Source organism: Chaetura pelagica, unplaced genomic scaffold (genome assembly GCF_000747805.2).
Source record: "Chaetura pelagica isolate M959 unplaced genomic scaffold, ChaPel_1.0 scaffold188, whole genome shotgun sequence".
In the NCBI taxonomy this organism is placed as follows: Eukaryota; Metazoa; Chordata; class Aves; order Apodiformes; family Apodidae; genus Chaetura; species Chaetura pelagica.
Window position 1 is genome coordinate 749,820 of NW_009954196.1, and position 13,124 is coordinate 762,943.

At 38.7% G+C, this 13,124-nt stretch overlaps 1 protein-coding gene across 1 annotated transcript in view; it reads right to left on the reverse strand.

Moving 5' to 3' along the window:
* NFKB1 (nuclear factor of kappa light polypeptide gene enhancer in B-cells 1) overlaps positions 1-13,124 on the reverse strand; it is a 47,606-nt gene that overhangs the window by 16,808 nt on the left and 17,674 nt on the right. Inside the window, exons 5-13 of the mRNA XM_010003177.1 lie at positions 12,386-12,534; positions 10,820-10,983; positions 9,902-10,060; positions 7,866-7,970; positions 5,937-6,028; positions 5,213-5,351; positions 2,720-2,842; positions 1,577-1,666; positions 712-900 (exon numbers count right to left, since the gene is read on the reverse strand). Coding sequence (XP_010001479.1) covers positions 712-900; positions 1,577-1,666; positions 2,720-2,842; positions 5,213-5,351; positions 5,937-6,028; positions 7,866-7,970; positions 9,902-10,060; positions 10,820-10,983; positions 12,386-12,534 — 1,210 coding nt within the window. The remainder of the gene's footprint in view (positions 1-711; positions 901-1,576; positions 1,667-2,719; positions 2,843-5,212; positions 5,352-5,936; positions 6,029-7,865; positions 7,971-9,901; positions 10,061-10,819; positions 10,984-12,385; positions 12,535-13,124) is intronic.

Here is a 13,124-nt window from a genome sequence, read left to right on the forward strand (position 1 = left end):
ACCATGTCTCTCTAGTCTAACTCTTAGGGTGTTTTTAATTTTATGAGAAGCAGGGTTACTCAAATACTTTTTAAAAGTGACCATCGGCTCCTTTAAAAAACAATCCAGGAAAAGGAAGTTTTACTGTCTGGGTAAGGGCAATTTGTAGTCTTTCTATATTTTATAACTCTGTTGCTAAGCCCTTTCTACTAACTACTCCTTCCTTTCTCCCCTTCTGTTCACCTGTTTAGTGTGTAGGACTTTACAGTGTTATGTTAATATGTATTTGTCACATTAGAATAGATAAATTTACCTTTAACACACAGTTTAACAGTAGAATTGCAGAGAATAACAATCATGCCAACATCCATTAACGCCTATCAAATATCAAAAGTCAAGTCAACTGCTGAACTGTATTCCAGGTAAGATCACTGCTTTCGGTGCTCCTCACTGAGATTTATTATAAAGCAGTGCTAAACGTGCCCAGCAGGCTAAGCTATCTCTTGTCCTTGCATGACAAGTAGAAGTTCAGTCCCCCAGTGGCAGCAAAAAGGTGGAAGATTATCTACAGAACTATGTATGAGGAGGGACCTTAGATGTGAGGGAATGGAATCTCTCCTGTTTCCTCCAGGAGGCATTCTCATATTTTGAAAACAGCAAGCTGATGTTTATGGAGTTTCCAGGCCTTTAACACCATTTTTCTTCCATACTTTAGCTTGATCACTCACTTACCCTGCCACCTGCAATCTGCTTCATTCCCTTCAGTTTTACAAGATGCAGTATCCTTCTTCTCATTATCACCAGAGGTTCTGCACTCATTGCTCTCCACAGTTTTCACTTTCACATGATGTTTCATGTCCCGTTGGTCACTTTGTTTATCAGAGGCCTTCCCATCTCCTTCAGCTGTGCTGTTTGATAGTCCTTCAAACAAAAAATAGCATGATTAGTGTCCAATACTGTTGCTTTTTTATGCAAGTAATAAAGCTCAACTAGCCATAACCAAACCCTAATGGACTGAATAAAAAAAAAAAAAATTTACTTTGACATGGATGTTACTCAAGAATCATAATACTTTGGATGCCAACACACAGGAACAGACTTGCTCTGAAGTAATGTTTTGGATTTGACAGTTTCTGCTTTAGACATAAACTGTTATGCATAACAGCAGGTATACCTTCTATTTTTATGGTACAAGAAGGCAAGTCAAGTATTCCCAGGAAATCTAGCAGAATTATTCAGATTTACTTTTTTTCTGACAGTAAATTCATCCCTGAGGCTTTGGAAATAACTACAGAGTATTCACCAGATAGATTTGAAATTATTTCCCTGTATTAGGAAGCCAAGAGTACCCTTATTAACTTAAATCTTTACCATTGACTTCTTGTGTTATTTCTCTGGGCTACTGCATAGTACCAGATTGTGGCAACAAAGGAAGCTACTTCCTTCTCTGTCTAGTGCTTGGGTCACCTGCTGTTGCTCAAAACATAAAACGAATATAGAAGCCCTCCATAGCATGCTTAGCTAGACCTATACTGTAAGAGAAAATAAACTGTCAAACTCAATTTAACTGTTTCAAGAACGACATTTTTCCTGTTACCATGTTTCATTCCAGCATTGGATTTTGTTGTGCCAGGGTGGAAATGCATCCCTCCAAAAGCAGAGTATCCATATGAAGGATAACTGAACCCTGAAGAAAGGAAAAATATTGAAAAATAATGGAATTACTCCCTAAAGCTATTAAAACACCACCTAGAAGAACACTGAGACTAAATAACTGCTTTTTGTTTTCCACATACCTTCTGCTTTATTCTATCTGATTAAAACAAATTTTCCAGACTGAAGGTGAAATCTTCCCTATCCCTTAAAAAATCCAAAGAAATTCTAGGTGGTTGACTAGTGACACACTCTGTCCCAGCATCCATAATGCCACACAAATGCATCATCTGAGCCTTCACAAGCTACTTCTGTGCTTTCAAATCTGTGATTACAACAGATTTGTATCCTGGTGTTGTGTTACAGACCTGCTGCCAGCAAGGCATGTAACCATTTGAGAACTGCTGCTCTGTCCCTCACTCCAAAAAAAGCATTGCAAAAGTATTGGGGTTCAGATGACATGTGCTGATCTACAGCTTTTTAATGCTCTGCTGTACAAATCAAAGCAATGCCTGCTCTTTTATGATCCTGCACCTCAGATATGCTCTAGCTTCAACAGACAGAGCACAGTAGAAGATCTGCTAAACAGCATCTCAAATTTCTTAATGGTTATCTACACTAACAGGGTTAATTTGCCAAATTCCACTCCTGATCCCAGAAATCATTAAAAACCTGTTTAATTTTAAGCACCCAAGAGAGTACTTAGCTAAGCCGTCTCATGAATTTCATTGTCTTTAAATCCCTAGGAAGCAACAAAGCTAAAATATGACCATTCCTGACCTAGACTCCCCTCAGCTAGAAAGTTGTTATGTGTGACATAAAGCTTCCAGGAAGAGGAAAAAAAACCAAATCACCACGAGCCTTATATGCAAGTAGGAAGGCAAAGGAGCTGACGAAATGTTTAGAAAACAAGGAGATGCTTGACTGAAATGAGTAACACTGGTATAAAGACAGTAAAGCCAGGTCTTATCTACCTAGAAGGAGACAAAATCCTCATCCCATTTTAAAAATCCAACTAAGCATCTGCCCTGCTCTCAAAGTAGAACCCTCTCCCTCTCTGCCCCAACCAGCTGCCCTGCTGCCTCACCAGAGCCAGCGCCGCCGCCTGCCCCTCCGTACATGCCGCTGCCTCCTGCGCCGCTGCCTCCACCAAAGCCATCAGAGAAGTTTGGCATCAGCTTCTGCCGCTTCCTTTGCACTTCTTCTTTATCTAGGTTAGAGGGGATAGAGGGGATAAGGAGTCACTCTCTGTGGAGGCCACGCACAGAACTGGATGCATATACAGGAAGCATTACTGAAGTTTTCTAGTTTATAAAGGAAAACGCAGAGTGCTGTAGAGGAGTCGAATGTCTTCTAGTTTCAAGTAACATAAAACTTGGTATGTAATTGAGCAGTAAGAATTCCTGTGAGAAGGAAGCTGATGCCAAGTCCCCAGCCAGACCAACAGCATCGCTCGGGCCTGCACTGCCTCTTCAGTTATGCCAGTACCTTGTGCTCAGGCTCGGGGGGGGAACACACAGAGACACCTTAGTGGGGTCAGAGTTACTTTCAAAAGGGTCTCATGTATTTAGAGCCCTAGAAATCAGTGGTCCCTAAATTCTTCTGTGTTTAAGCCAAGTCATAAACCAGCACCAGTGCCCTGAACCCCAAACTTGTTCAAGAAAATTTGCTTAATATAAACTCAGGCTCTTCTACTAAGTGAATCTACTTCACAAACAGACCCTTCTCAAAGGCTCAGCACATCATAAGGTGCTTTGATTTTCAACAGTGCAGAGTACCTGCAGTGCCCCTTGAACTTTTGTTTAGGGGTAAGGATGGCAAGAAATGGTGAAAGCAATGTTTACTTGAAATTATTTACTTAAAATACCAGAAAAGCCACAGAATACAAATAGCTTATTTTCAAGCAGGACTTAATACTGTCAAACCTTTCTGAGTTGCAGTAGAAAAAAACCTTAAAATATTTTACAGTATAAGTACAAAATAATACTTTGCTCCTGCTGGAAAGCAAAATACTAAGATTTAAAAGAAGTATTCCAGTGACTGGGGAAAGTAAAAATGTCATGACAAGAACTACAAAAATAGGAATACCAACATTACAGAGGCTAACATTCAGTAGAACTGTTGAGGAAAGAACAAAATATCATTCCTTCATTAAATGACCTAATAGTTTTCAACAGCCATATGACAAAAAGAAATGTCATGCACAGTCATCAGATGCGAGAGCTGAATACATGGAACAGTAATACTGAAAAGTACAAGTGCTTTATTTTTCAGGCATACATGATCCATAAGTATGTATGCATGCACCAGGCATGCTCACACTGATGAGGAGACGAAACTCCAGAGAGGAATCTAGTCAGAGAAATAAACAAAAAATCCACATACACATCTAAGTTTGTGTGAACACTTACAACAAAAGAAAGAAAACAAAACCACATAAGTCTCTAGTTAGCAATTTCAAGATCAGGTTGTCTAGGGGATATGAAAAGACATGTAACAATGCAGAATTAATTTTACTCCATTAAGAAGCACATAAAAGAAGTTTGCTTTGAATCTGGCCACTTTGCTCTGCAGTTGCACAGTTCATTTTCCATAAGACCTGTGCAAGAGATTCCTGAAATCAATACAAAATCCTCCAGCAGCTATGGAAGTTTTTGGGAACGCATGCTTTCTGCTATTTTACTGTAACAGGCATCCCTACCCCAGCTGTCCTTAGTCCATCAACACTGATGCACATGTATTTTAGAGGTTGACAGGGTATTGATTTCAACACAGCTCTAAGCTAAGCACTGAAAATGTGCAAGATCAGGAGTTAATAGTATAACCTGCAGGCAGGTAAACCGTTAAGCAAGATATTATGCTCCTAGTACAATTAAGCACCAATTCTGACCTTGGCCCCAAGGCATTTCTGTGTCATTAACATTATTGATATTTAAAACCATGACTTCTGCTACTCACCTCAAACATTTCAAATGTAGACTTTAGAGGGCACAGATCGTCTACACTTTTTTTACAACTGAGGAAGCAGGTCTGGTGCCAGCTATTCTACTTCTGCTAAAAGACTAACCTTTCAGCACAAAGAGACTGAAACAGCACTTTTCCCTGCTCTCACAAACAACAGTCTTGGGCTTGCTTAACTAGTACTGGCAACCGAAAAACCCAAAAACATCTGTGAAACTGTGAGGCATCACGGTAAAAGGAGAGAGTAATTTTTCCACCATATACCAACCTATCTTTGGTTTAAGGTTTTATCTGAAAAGTACTGACAGTAAAATGTCCTCAGATATTTAGCAGAAACTCAGAGGAAGAGAGTGCCATCTGCTGTATGTACAGGTATGCAGGGATCTAAGGAACTTGCAGGGAGTGAGTCTCACTAAGGAAATACCCTTGGATTTACTACTATTTTCATACAACAAGGAGTCAGAGATACCATTTCCTAAAAGCAATGCCTACAAAAATAAAAGTAAAAAAACCAAACCAAACAAAAATCACTCATCCAGCAAGTCCTATCTTGTTAAAAACATTTCCAGGGACCATGCAGTTTCTGCTTCCAATACATAAAACAGGTTTAATGAATTACCTTTGATTTCTGGATAGTAGAGAAAAGGCTTTGGTTCGCTTGTTTCTAGATCAGATTTCCGACGCAGTTGTACAAATACAGATGCTGGCTTTGTGATATTGACATCTCGATACTTGGGTGTTTTGAACACAATAGCAAACTGTGAAGAAAACGGTGATAAGCACATCTATCATGGAGCATGGGCTTTGACAACTTTGCTTGTACATTTGTGTTGTTTTGTAGGAGTTGGTTCACAGCTTGGGAGGCAAGTACAAAAGTGCAACTGAAAATTTAACTGGAAGTTTATTGTTGTAGCAGCCTTTTGCTTTCAGTTGCGCCTTTGAGTTCCAGTCCTTTTGAGAAAGGCAGAACTGCCATGCAAAAGTATCACCATATCGTTTATGTTGGCACTGCATTGTTTGGCCCCTCTTCATTTAGTATCTATTGTGTTGCTTTCTAAGTGTGGCCAAAGGAGCTCTGAGAGCTTTTTATTTATCCCATCCCAATTGGTGTGGTAATGCAATGGGTCTGTCTCCCAATTTCCTTGCATTGTATTCCTACCCTGCCTAGTTAGCTAAGGTACATCTTTAAGAACAGTTATGATTATATTATTATTAGGAAGTAATGAACAAAAGAAGAAGTGAGTATGGGATACAGATGCGTTCACTTAATTAACTAATTGTAATATAATCCTCATTTGCAGAGATGAGAAAATCGTTAACAAATAATACATGATGTTACTTACCTGTCTATGTACATCTGTAGGAGAAAAGTCTCCAAAGCCTTCCCACATACCTCCATTCTCATCTTCTTCATAGAAACGTATTTGAATATCATCTGCAAAGAGTGAAAGAAACACTCTTTGAGATGCTTGTGCATTGTTTAACATTTGGCTAAGTTTATTTCAGATAAAAATCAACGTGGTTATGTGGATGGTAACATTACATGAATAATACATGAATTATCTTAATCCATTTTATGAAAACATCATAAATAATCCATTTTTTCCATCAATTTTAGATCTGCCTAATTCTAATGACTTCACTGAAGCTGCTCTCTATTTACCGAGGAGCGAAAGGAGAACTAGCTTCACTACCTCTTCCTATTATAGGGCTAGGAGGCATTCCAGAGGAGCTTTATTTGGAACAAACATGTAGGGAGGGGAGAACTTGAACTGTGAAATGTAGAAACCACACTCTCTGCTCCAGCAGTTTCAGTTCAGAAAACGGTAGCAAAACCTGAAGTACCACAGCTAGAGTTCCTCTTGCTGCTGGCCGAGCGCCACCGCGGAGCTCGGAGGGCGTGAGCGGCGAGTCAGCTCAGCCCTCACCCCCGGCACAGCGCGGGCCAGACACATCGAGATTTGGCTTCCGCTCCCCTAAGCAACTACATCCTCCTTGTGTTTATTTTTTTTTTTTTGTAGTTTATACTGTTAGGAGAAGCTGGGAAAGATCACACTAGTCTGTTCCTTCCCTAGCACTCCTGGTGAGAAAAGACCTAGAGAAAGCCTATTGTCTCTGAGGGTCACTGACACAGGACAGGCCCTTTGGAGGAAACTGCTTCCTCTGCTCCACCATCTGCTAATCTCAAGACTCTGAACCACCACTTCCAGTCCCGCTGTCCTGCATGCTCAAGTTCCTTCAGGCAGGAGGTGTCTGAGAGTAATGAGGTCAGGGGAAACCCCGATCTGGCTGAGGGGAAACCCCAGTTCAGGGCTTCCCCTGAGTCAGACATTTATTTATTTATTTTGTACACAAGAGTTATGTTACATCTCAGTTCCTCTGATCGCAGAGGTTTACACATTACTAAAGCAAAACAACTTTTTCAGAGCCCCTAAAAGCCTTCACATCCCTCTTTCTTAAGTGGTAGAACATTTTCAAGAAATACTGTGGAAAACAACAGCCTATATTAACAGAAAAAAGTCCGTTTGATTTTATCAACATGTGCAGGGACTGATTCCAAACTGGTTGAGAACTGGGCACTCGCTGCACCATGCAACCTACACCAGGGAGTCCCAGGTATTACCTACAGCTGAAAAATGTGAAGGATTTCTCTCCCTCACTTTTTTTTGTTTTAGTTGAGACCAATCCCATTAGCCATTATCTTCCTAATCAAAACCAGAGCATCCAAATCTACACTGCCCAATCCGGACACATTCACAGCCATAAACTGAGATTACCAAAATGAGTCTGAGAGAATTACCTGTTTACGCTGAGTAACCTCTAACATTAATACATGCATAAAAATGAAGTTACTAGCAGCAATGTTGAATACATTCAGTTCCTACTGGTGGTTAACAGAGAATGTTCATACTTACTCTTTATAATCAGGAACTTAATAATAAATCAGAAACTTCAGAGTAATTCAGAGCAGGTGTTAGTTAATGGAGTCAAACATCACCCAGAACCCACCATCCACAAAAACTGAGAACATGGGTAAGGGTCAAAATTAGAGAACAACTAAGATGATTACATGGTCTCTGTGGAGACAACACAAGCTGAATTTGCTCTGCAACAGACAATTCTGATTTACTCATTTTCTGGACTGCTGGCTTCCAGAAAGTCTGAGTGCTTACAAATCCTCCTGTGCTATCAGAACGGGAGAATACACAGCAGGCTCCACATGTACTCCAAATGAACATCCTGGTGTGCCTTACAATACCCAATTCTCTTACCTTTCTGAACCTTGTCACAGAGAAGGTAGATCTCTTCCCCTCCTGTTACGCACCCTGCTGTTCTGTCCATTCTTACAATTTTTAAGTTGGAGGCATTGGGAGCTTCTATTGAAAGATTAAAAAACAGGTTTAGATTTTTTTTAAAAAAAACAAGCACAACACAAAGAAATGCATCAGAAAGACAATACAACCTACCTAAATTTGTCTCAGTTTTTTTAAGACATGAAAAAATCAACAGGTTTTAATCTGAAAGGCATAATCTTGTATTCTCTAATCTCTGGTTGAACTGTGAACTATGAAATTAGGCTCTGGTCATTCCAGCACAATTACTGCACTAGTAAAGGAGCACAGCAATGAACTGCACCCAGCACTCTGCACTAGCACAAACTTCATGACAAAAGTACATTAAAAGAGAATGTAATTTTTTCTTCCCTACTTTCTTGACAGTGTGACACTCAAGAGTTGTTTCCAGCACCTCACTATTTGAATGCAATATGCAATGCTTTGCTTTACACTGTGGCTTACTTGAAAGCATTGTCAGTCCTTGGCCATCATGCCAGACTGTGTTCGAAAAGCCCACCTCCAAGGAATCTTAGAAGAGGCATCAATGGATACCCACTGGTCCTCAAGACAGCACTATCACCTGATAAGTAACAGCAGCTATGACAGACAGTTGTGCTACCACAAGTTGCGTCTGCTCCTTAGAAGAGACTTGAATGGTGCCAGTGAAGAGTATTAAAAAACCCCCAAAAAACTAGAAAAATCTTTTGGAACAAACAACTAAGAATTAGCCTTGGGAGCTCAGAAACTAGTAACTGATATCTATGTAGCAACTTAAATCAGCAAAAACATGCATAGAAAATTTCCCCTCTATTCATCTCCTTAGCTGGGGTGAAAATTCTGATGGCCAGATTCAGAATGATCTGCTAACTTCACCTGTTTTTGCATATATGGCTTGATACATGCCCCACCTCAATTCTTTGTCCTCTTTGCTCTACCATTATGCAGGTGTCAGACAAGAGTTACGACAACAAATGAAATCTGTAATTGTTTCTAATGCAAATCAAGATTCCTTAAAGACAGTTTGGTGAGTCACTTCAGATTGTGTTTTCTCATCCAGAATATGATGGTCACATGTGCCATAAATACAGCAGACTTTTTTTTTCATTTGGTGAACATATGCAAAATATTGGCTGTGCTACATCACTGCATTCCCAATTAATAGCAAGCAATATATAACTTAACAGTTGCATTTAGTACATTTTCATCTAGACTTTGTCATTAAAAAGCAATGATATAGACATGACTGTTGCACAAATTAAAAAAAAAATAAATGTACTTTTTCTAAATCATTACAGAATTACTATCAGGAAAATGGTAATTCACAGTTACAGGGAAGTAAACTCAGGCAGCAGAAAGAGGTCAAGTAAGATGAGCAAGTATAGTCAAAAAGCACAAGGGAAAACATGAACTGACAAGATTCACTTTGAAAAAAGACAAACAGAGGGATGTAAGAGAAATATAAATAATACTTGGACAGTTCTAAAGGAAATTGATTGAGAACTCTGGTTGTGTAAGTCTCACAAAACAAGGACAAGCACATGGCCAGCAAAACTGAAAGGTGTCAAACACTCAAGAAAGACTGAAGCAAAAGTAATTTTTTCTTGACATCTTGTGTGACAATACTTTGTCATAGAGAGCAACTGAAACCTACAAAATTCAAGCACTTCTTATGAATTACAAGAATCTACAAAATCCTCATTATAAAAGTGGCATGAATGAATATGCCAACAGCAAAATAAAAATCTTCCTTTACAGCTTACATCACCATCCCACCATACCAACCCAGAATGATACCATGTGTATTTGGATAGAAATGAGGCTGATGGTCCATGAGTTGGTTACTTGTTATTGATCAAATAACCAGCAAGCAGCAGGGCTAGATGAGTCTATGTACAGCAATACCTGCATATCAAGTTTGTATGTACAAAAGCTTGCCCCTTATTAAAAAAGTAATTACAGCCAAATATACTTACTGCTGTCGTATATTGCATCAGATATAACAGGATCAAGTCTTCGTGTGAAACTACCATTGCTGTCAGGGAGAAAGGCTGTAAACATGAGACGCACCACACTGAGATCCATCTCTTTGGTCTGCTGAACTGCTGCCTGGTGAATGATTTCTCTCTCTTGTTCTGGAACCGACGAGTAGACAGACAAATTAACACAAGGGGTAGGGGACCCATAAGAATTTTCTAAACATTCCTATGAAAAGGCACCAACAAGAAGGAAATGTTTTCCTTCTAATTTAGTATCCACCAGCTTCTCCATATTTAAGCGGAGAGGAACAGCTATTCAGAAGATCCTACATTAACCCTTCATTTTGGGCACCAGGTGTTATTTGAGATAAGGTATATAACTGGCACACATGGAAAATGACTGTTTTCTGCTCTCAACTGAAAAAGGCTGTGCAAAGGTCACCACTAAGGACACTAGAACACCTGGTATTAGAGTGATAAAGAGAAGGCTGGCCCCTCTATACAGGCCTAAAAGCAACGCAGGCCACAGGTTTCACAGGGATATGGGCGAAATGCAGTGGATGAAACCTTATTCTCAGAAGAAGGTCCCCTAGTTACTTAAGGATATAAATGTCTTACAGCAATAATGCAAAATTACTCTATTTATCAGCTCATTAACAGGATAATGAAATACAGGTGCAAGGGTGGGTACAGGCAGCTATGGAAGGAAGTTGCTCGATTCTCATGTTCATGTTGACAGCAAAGACTTTCTTTCAGATTCTCTTAATCATAGCAACAACATATCACCCATTAAAGCACATATCCATAGCCTGTTTTCCTATTTGAGGCCTTTTCTGGCTATGAATCTGTGTTTTCAGAAGCTTAATCAGGTTTTAGCAAAAGACCTATTAAAACCAGGCCATCACTTCTACATACCAGTTAGCTGTCTGTCTCCACATCCTTCTGCCTGCAAATATGCAAGTTCAGGATGCACCAAGAGTCCCGGGTTGTATCCTTTCTTGCAAGCATCTATCATGCGTGTTTCCAGAGTTTCAAGTACTTTCTTCTTTGTGACGTGAAGTATTCCAAGATTTGCAAACCTGCCAAATTTTGACAGAGGGAAATCTTTTCTTAATGCTTTATGCCACACCTGCAGCAGTAACTCTCTTACCAGGGGCAGCTACCCAACTGAAGTCCATCAAAGGACTCCACAGGCTAACTTAGGGACTATTCATTTATTTCCGATTCACAATGTGGAAGCACCTTAAAAAATACTTGAAAATCTGGTTGTCACGCTTTGTTTGCTCCGTCTTGGCAATTATAGATATGTATCTCTCTATATATACCTCTATATGGCTGTTATGCAGAGCAACTGCTCAGAATAAACTCCATCCGTTCAAAATTATTTGGAGAGCAAGCTAAGAAGCTAAAAACAGTGCTACAGTTTCCAAAGGAAATGTTTTAAACAAGGCTCTGGACTTTCAGCAAGACACTTCAGGTATGCATTTGAATAAAAACTTCCATAATACAAGATCTGCTTTTGTAAAAATCTTTTGGCACATTTAAAAATCAATTACATCTGGAAGTATGAAAACAAGACAATAACTCAATTTTCACATGGGTCAACTGAGGACAGGAAAGCTGTTTCTAAATATCTGATGCAAAACAAGCCAGGTTAGGAAATGAGCCAAACTTTTCAAGATGAAAAGGAGCATTTCAAATAAAGCTATTTAAATTGTTGTGCTTGGTAAAGCTAGTGCACTGGGCTTGGACATCAAAAGTTACAGTTTAAAAGAATCTGTTTCTCGCAACCTTCTCAGCTTTTTAAACTTCATCTTCTTCACCAACAAAGACATTCTTGAGATCACAGAACTAAAACTTGCAGCCAGCATGAAACCTGATCTAAGCCTGAAAACATAGACAGGAGCCTCAGCTCCATTTACTGATACAATTATTCTTTTAAATTAAACAAGAACAGAGCAACTACAATTTCACTATAATCTTACTGCTTTAAACTTAAAAACTTTGACTCGTTTAGTATTTTCATGTTTATACATGTCTTGTGTTAATTTCAAATTTACTAACCCTATTTTCTTAACACTTTCCCCTTAACTATATCCCTATTGGCAGATTTCAGTAAATACCAATCAAAAAGGCAACAAGCTTTTCTTCAGTAATTTTACAGCCTCTTCTCTTTGATCAAAACGACTTACATTTTAAAGAATGGGCTTACTATACGAACTTGGACTGCACACCAGGAGATTGAAACTATACAAATTCTAAGTTAAAACTATTTGCTTAAACCTACTTAGGACAAATTCTACTGAGGTAAACAGAAACACCAATAATTTTTCTATTTATGATACAAACAAAACAGATCAGAGCGTGAACACAAGTGCGTCACTTAGCTGGCTCTTCATCATATCTTTGTAACTCTTCTTACAGTGCTCATACATGATTCTCTCTCCCTTCGCCCAGCTTTACTCGAGTTGACAGACTTACCCTACAACCATATCTTTAGGTCCTGCATTAACTGTGCATACTCCATCTTCACAAAATTTACCCACCAAGCTGTGAGCATGTAAATGGACGTATTTCCCATTAGTAACTAACTGGACGATAACTTTTGCAGGTCCAACATAATTGCAGATCTGTAAATAAATATTAAAAAATGTGGGATTGTTTAGGATTTTTTTTTTTAATGGAAGAAGTAATTATTCCAGTTAACTACTTTCTGCTAGCTAAAGTACAATCAAACTTACACAGAAGAAATACATACCCATTTTCTCATGAAATACAAATGACAAACTAACTGTACCAGGTCACCACCAAAAAAACCCAACACTTTTTTTTGTAATTAAGCTTGACATACAAATGGCAGGAGTAGTGACAAACAAAAATTAAGAAGTAGAAAAAAGCTAAAGGACAGCAACCTTTTCCAAATAATGAATATCAGTTTTATATTCTGGCCAGTTATTCCACATTGCTCTCCTTAAATTTCAAGTAGCACATTAACTTCACAATAAACACTGTTATATGCACATAAAGAAAATGTACATATTTAACAACAACAAAAGATGTATTATTTTGCCCAATTTAAAAACACTTCAAAATTTATTTTTAAATATTATGACTTTTAAAACATCTTAGCCTTGTTCCAATAAGTCTTCAGGTAGAGATTTTAGAATGAATTCTATACTCCTAGGTACTTTGTTAGCTTATTATGCTACATCAACACGTA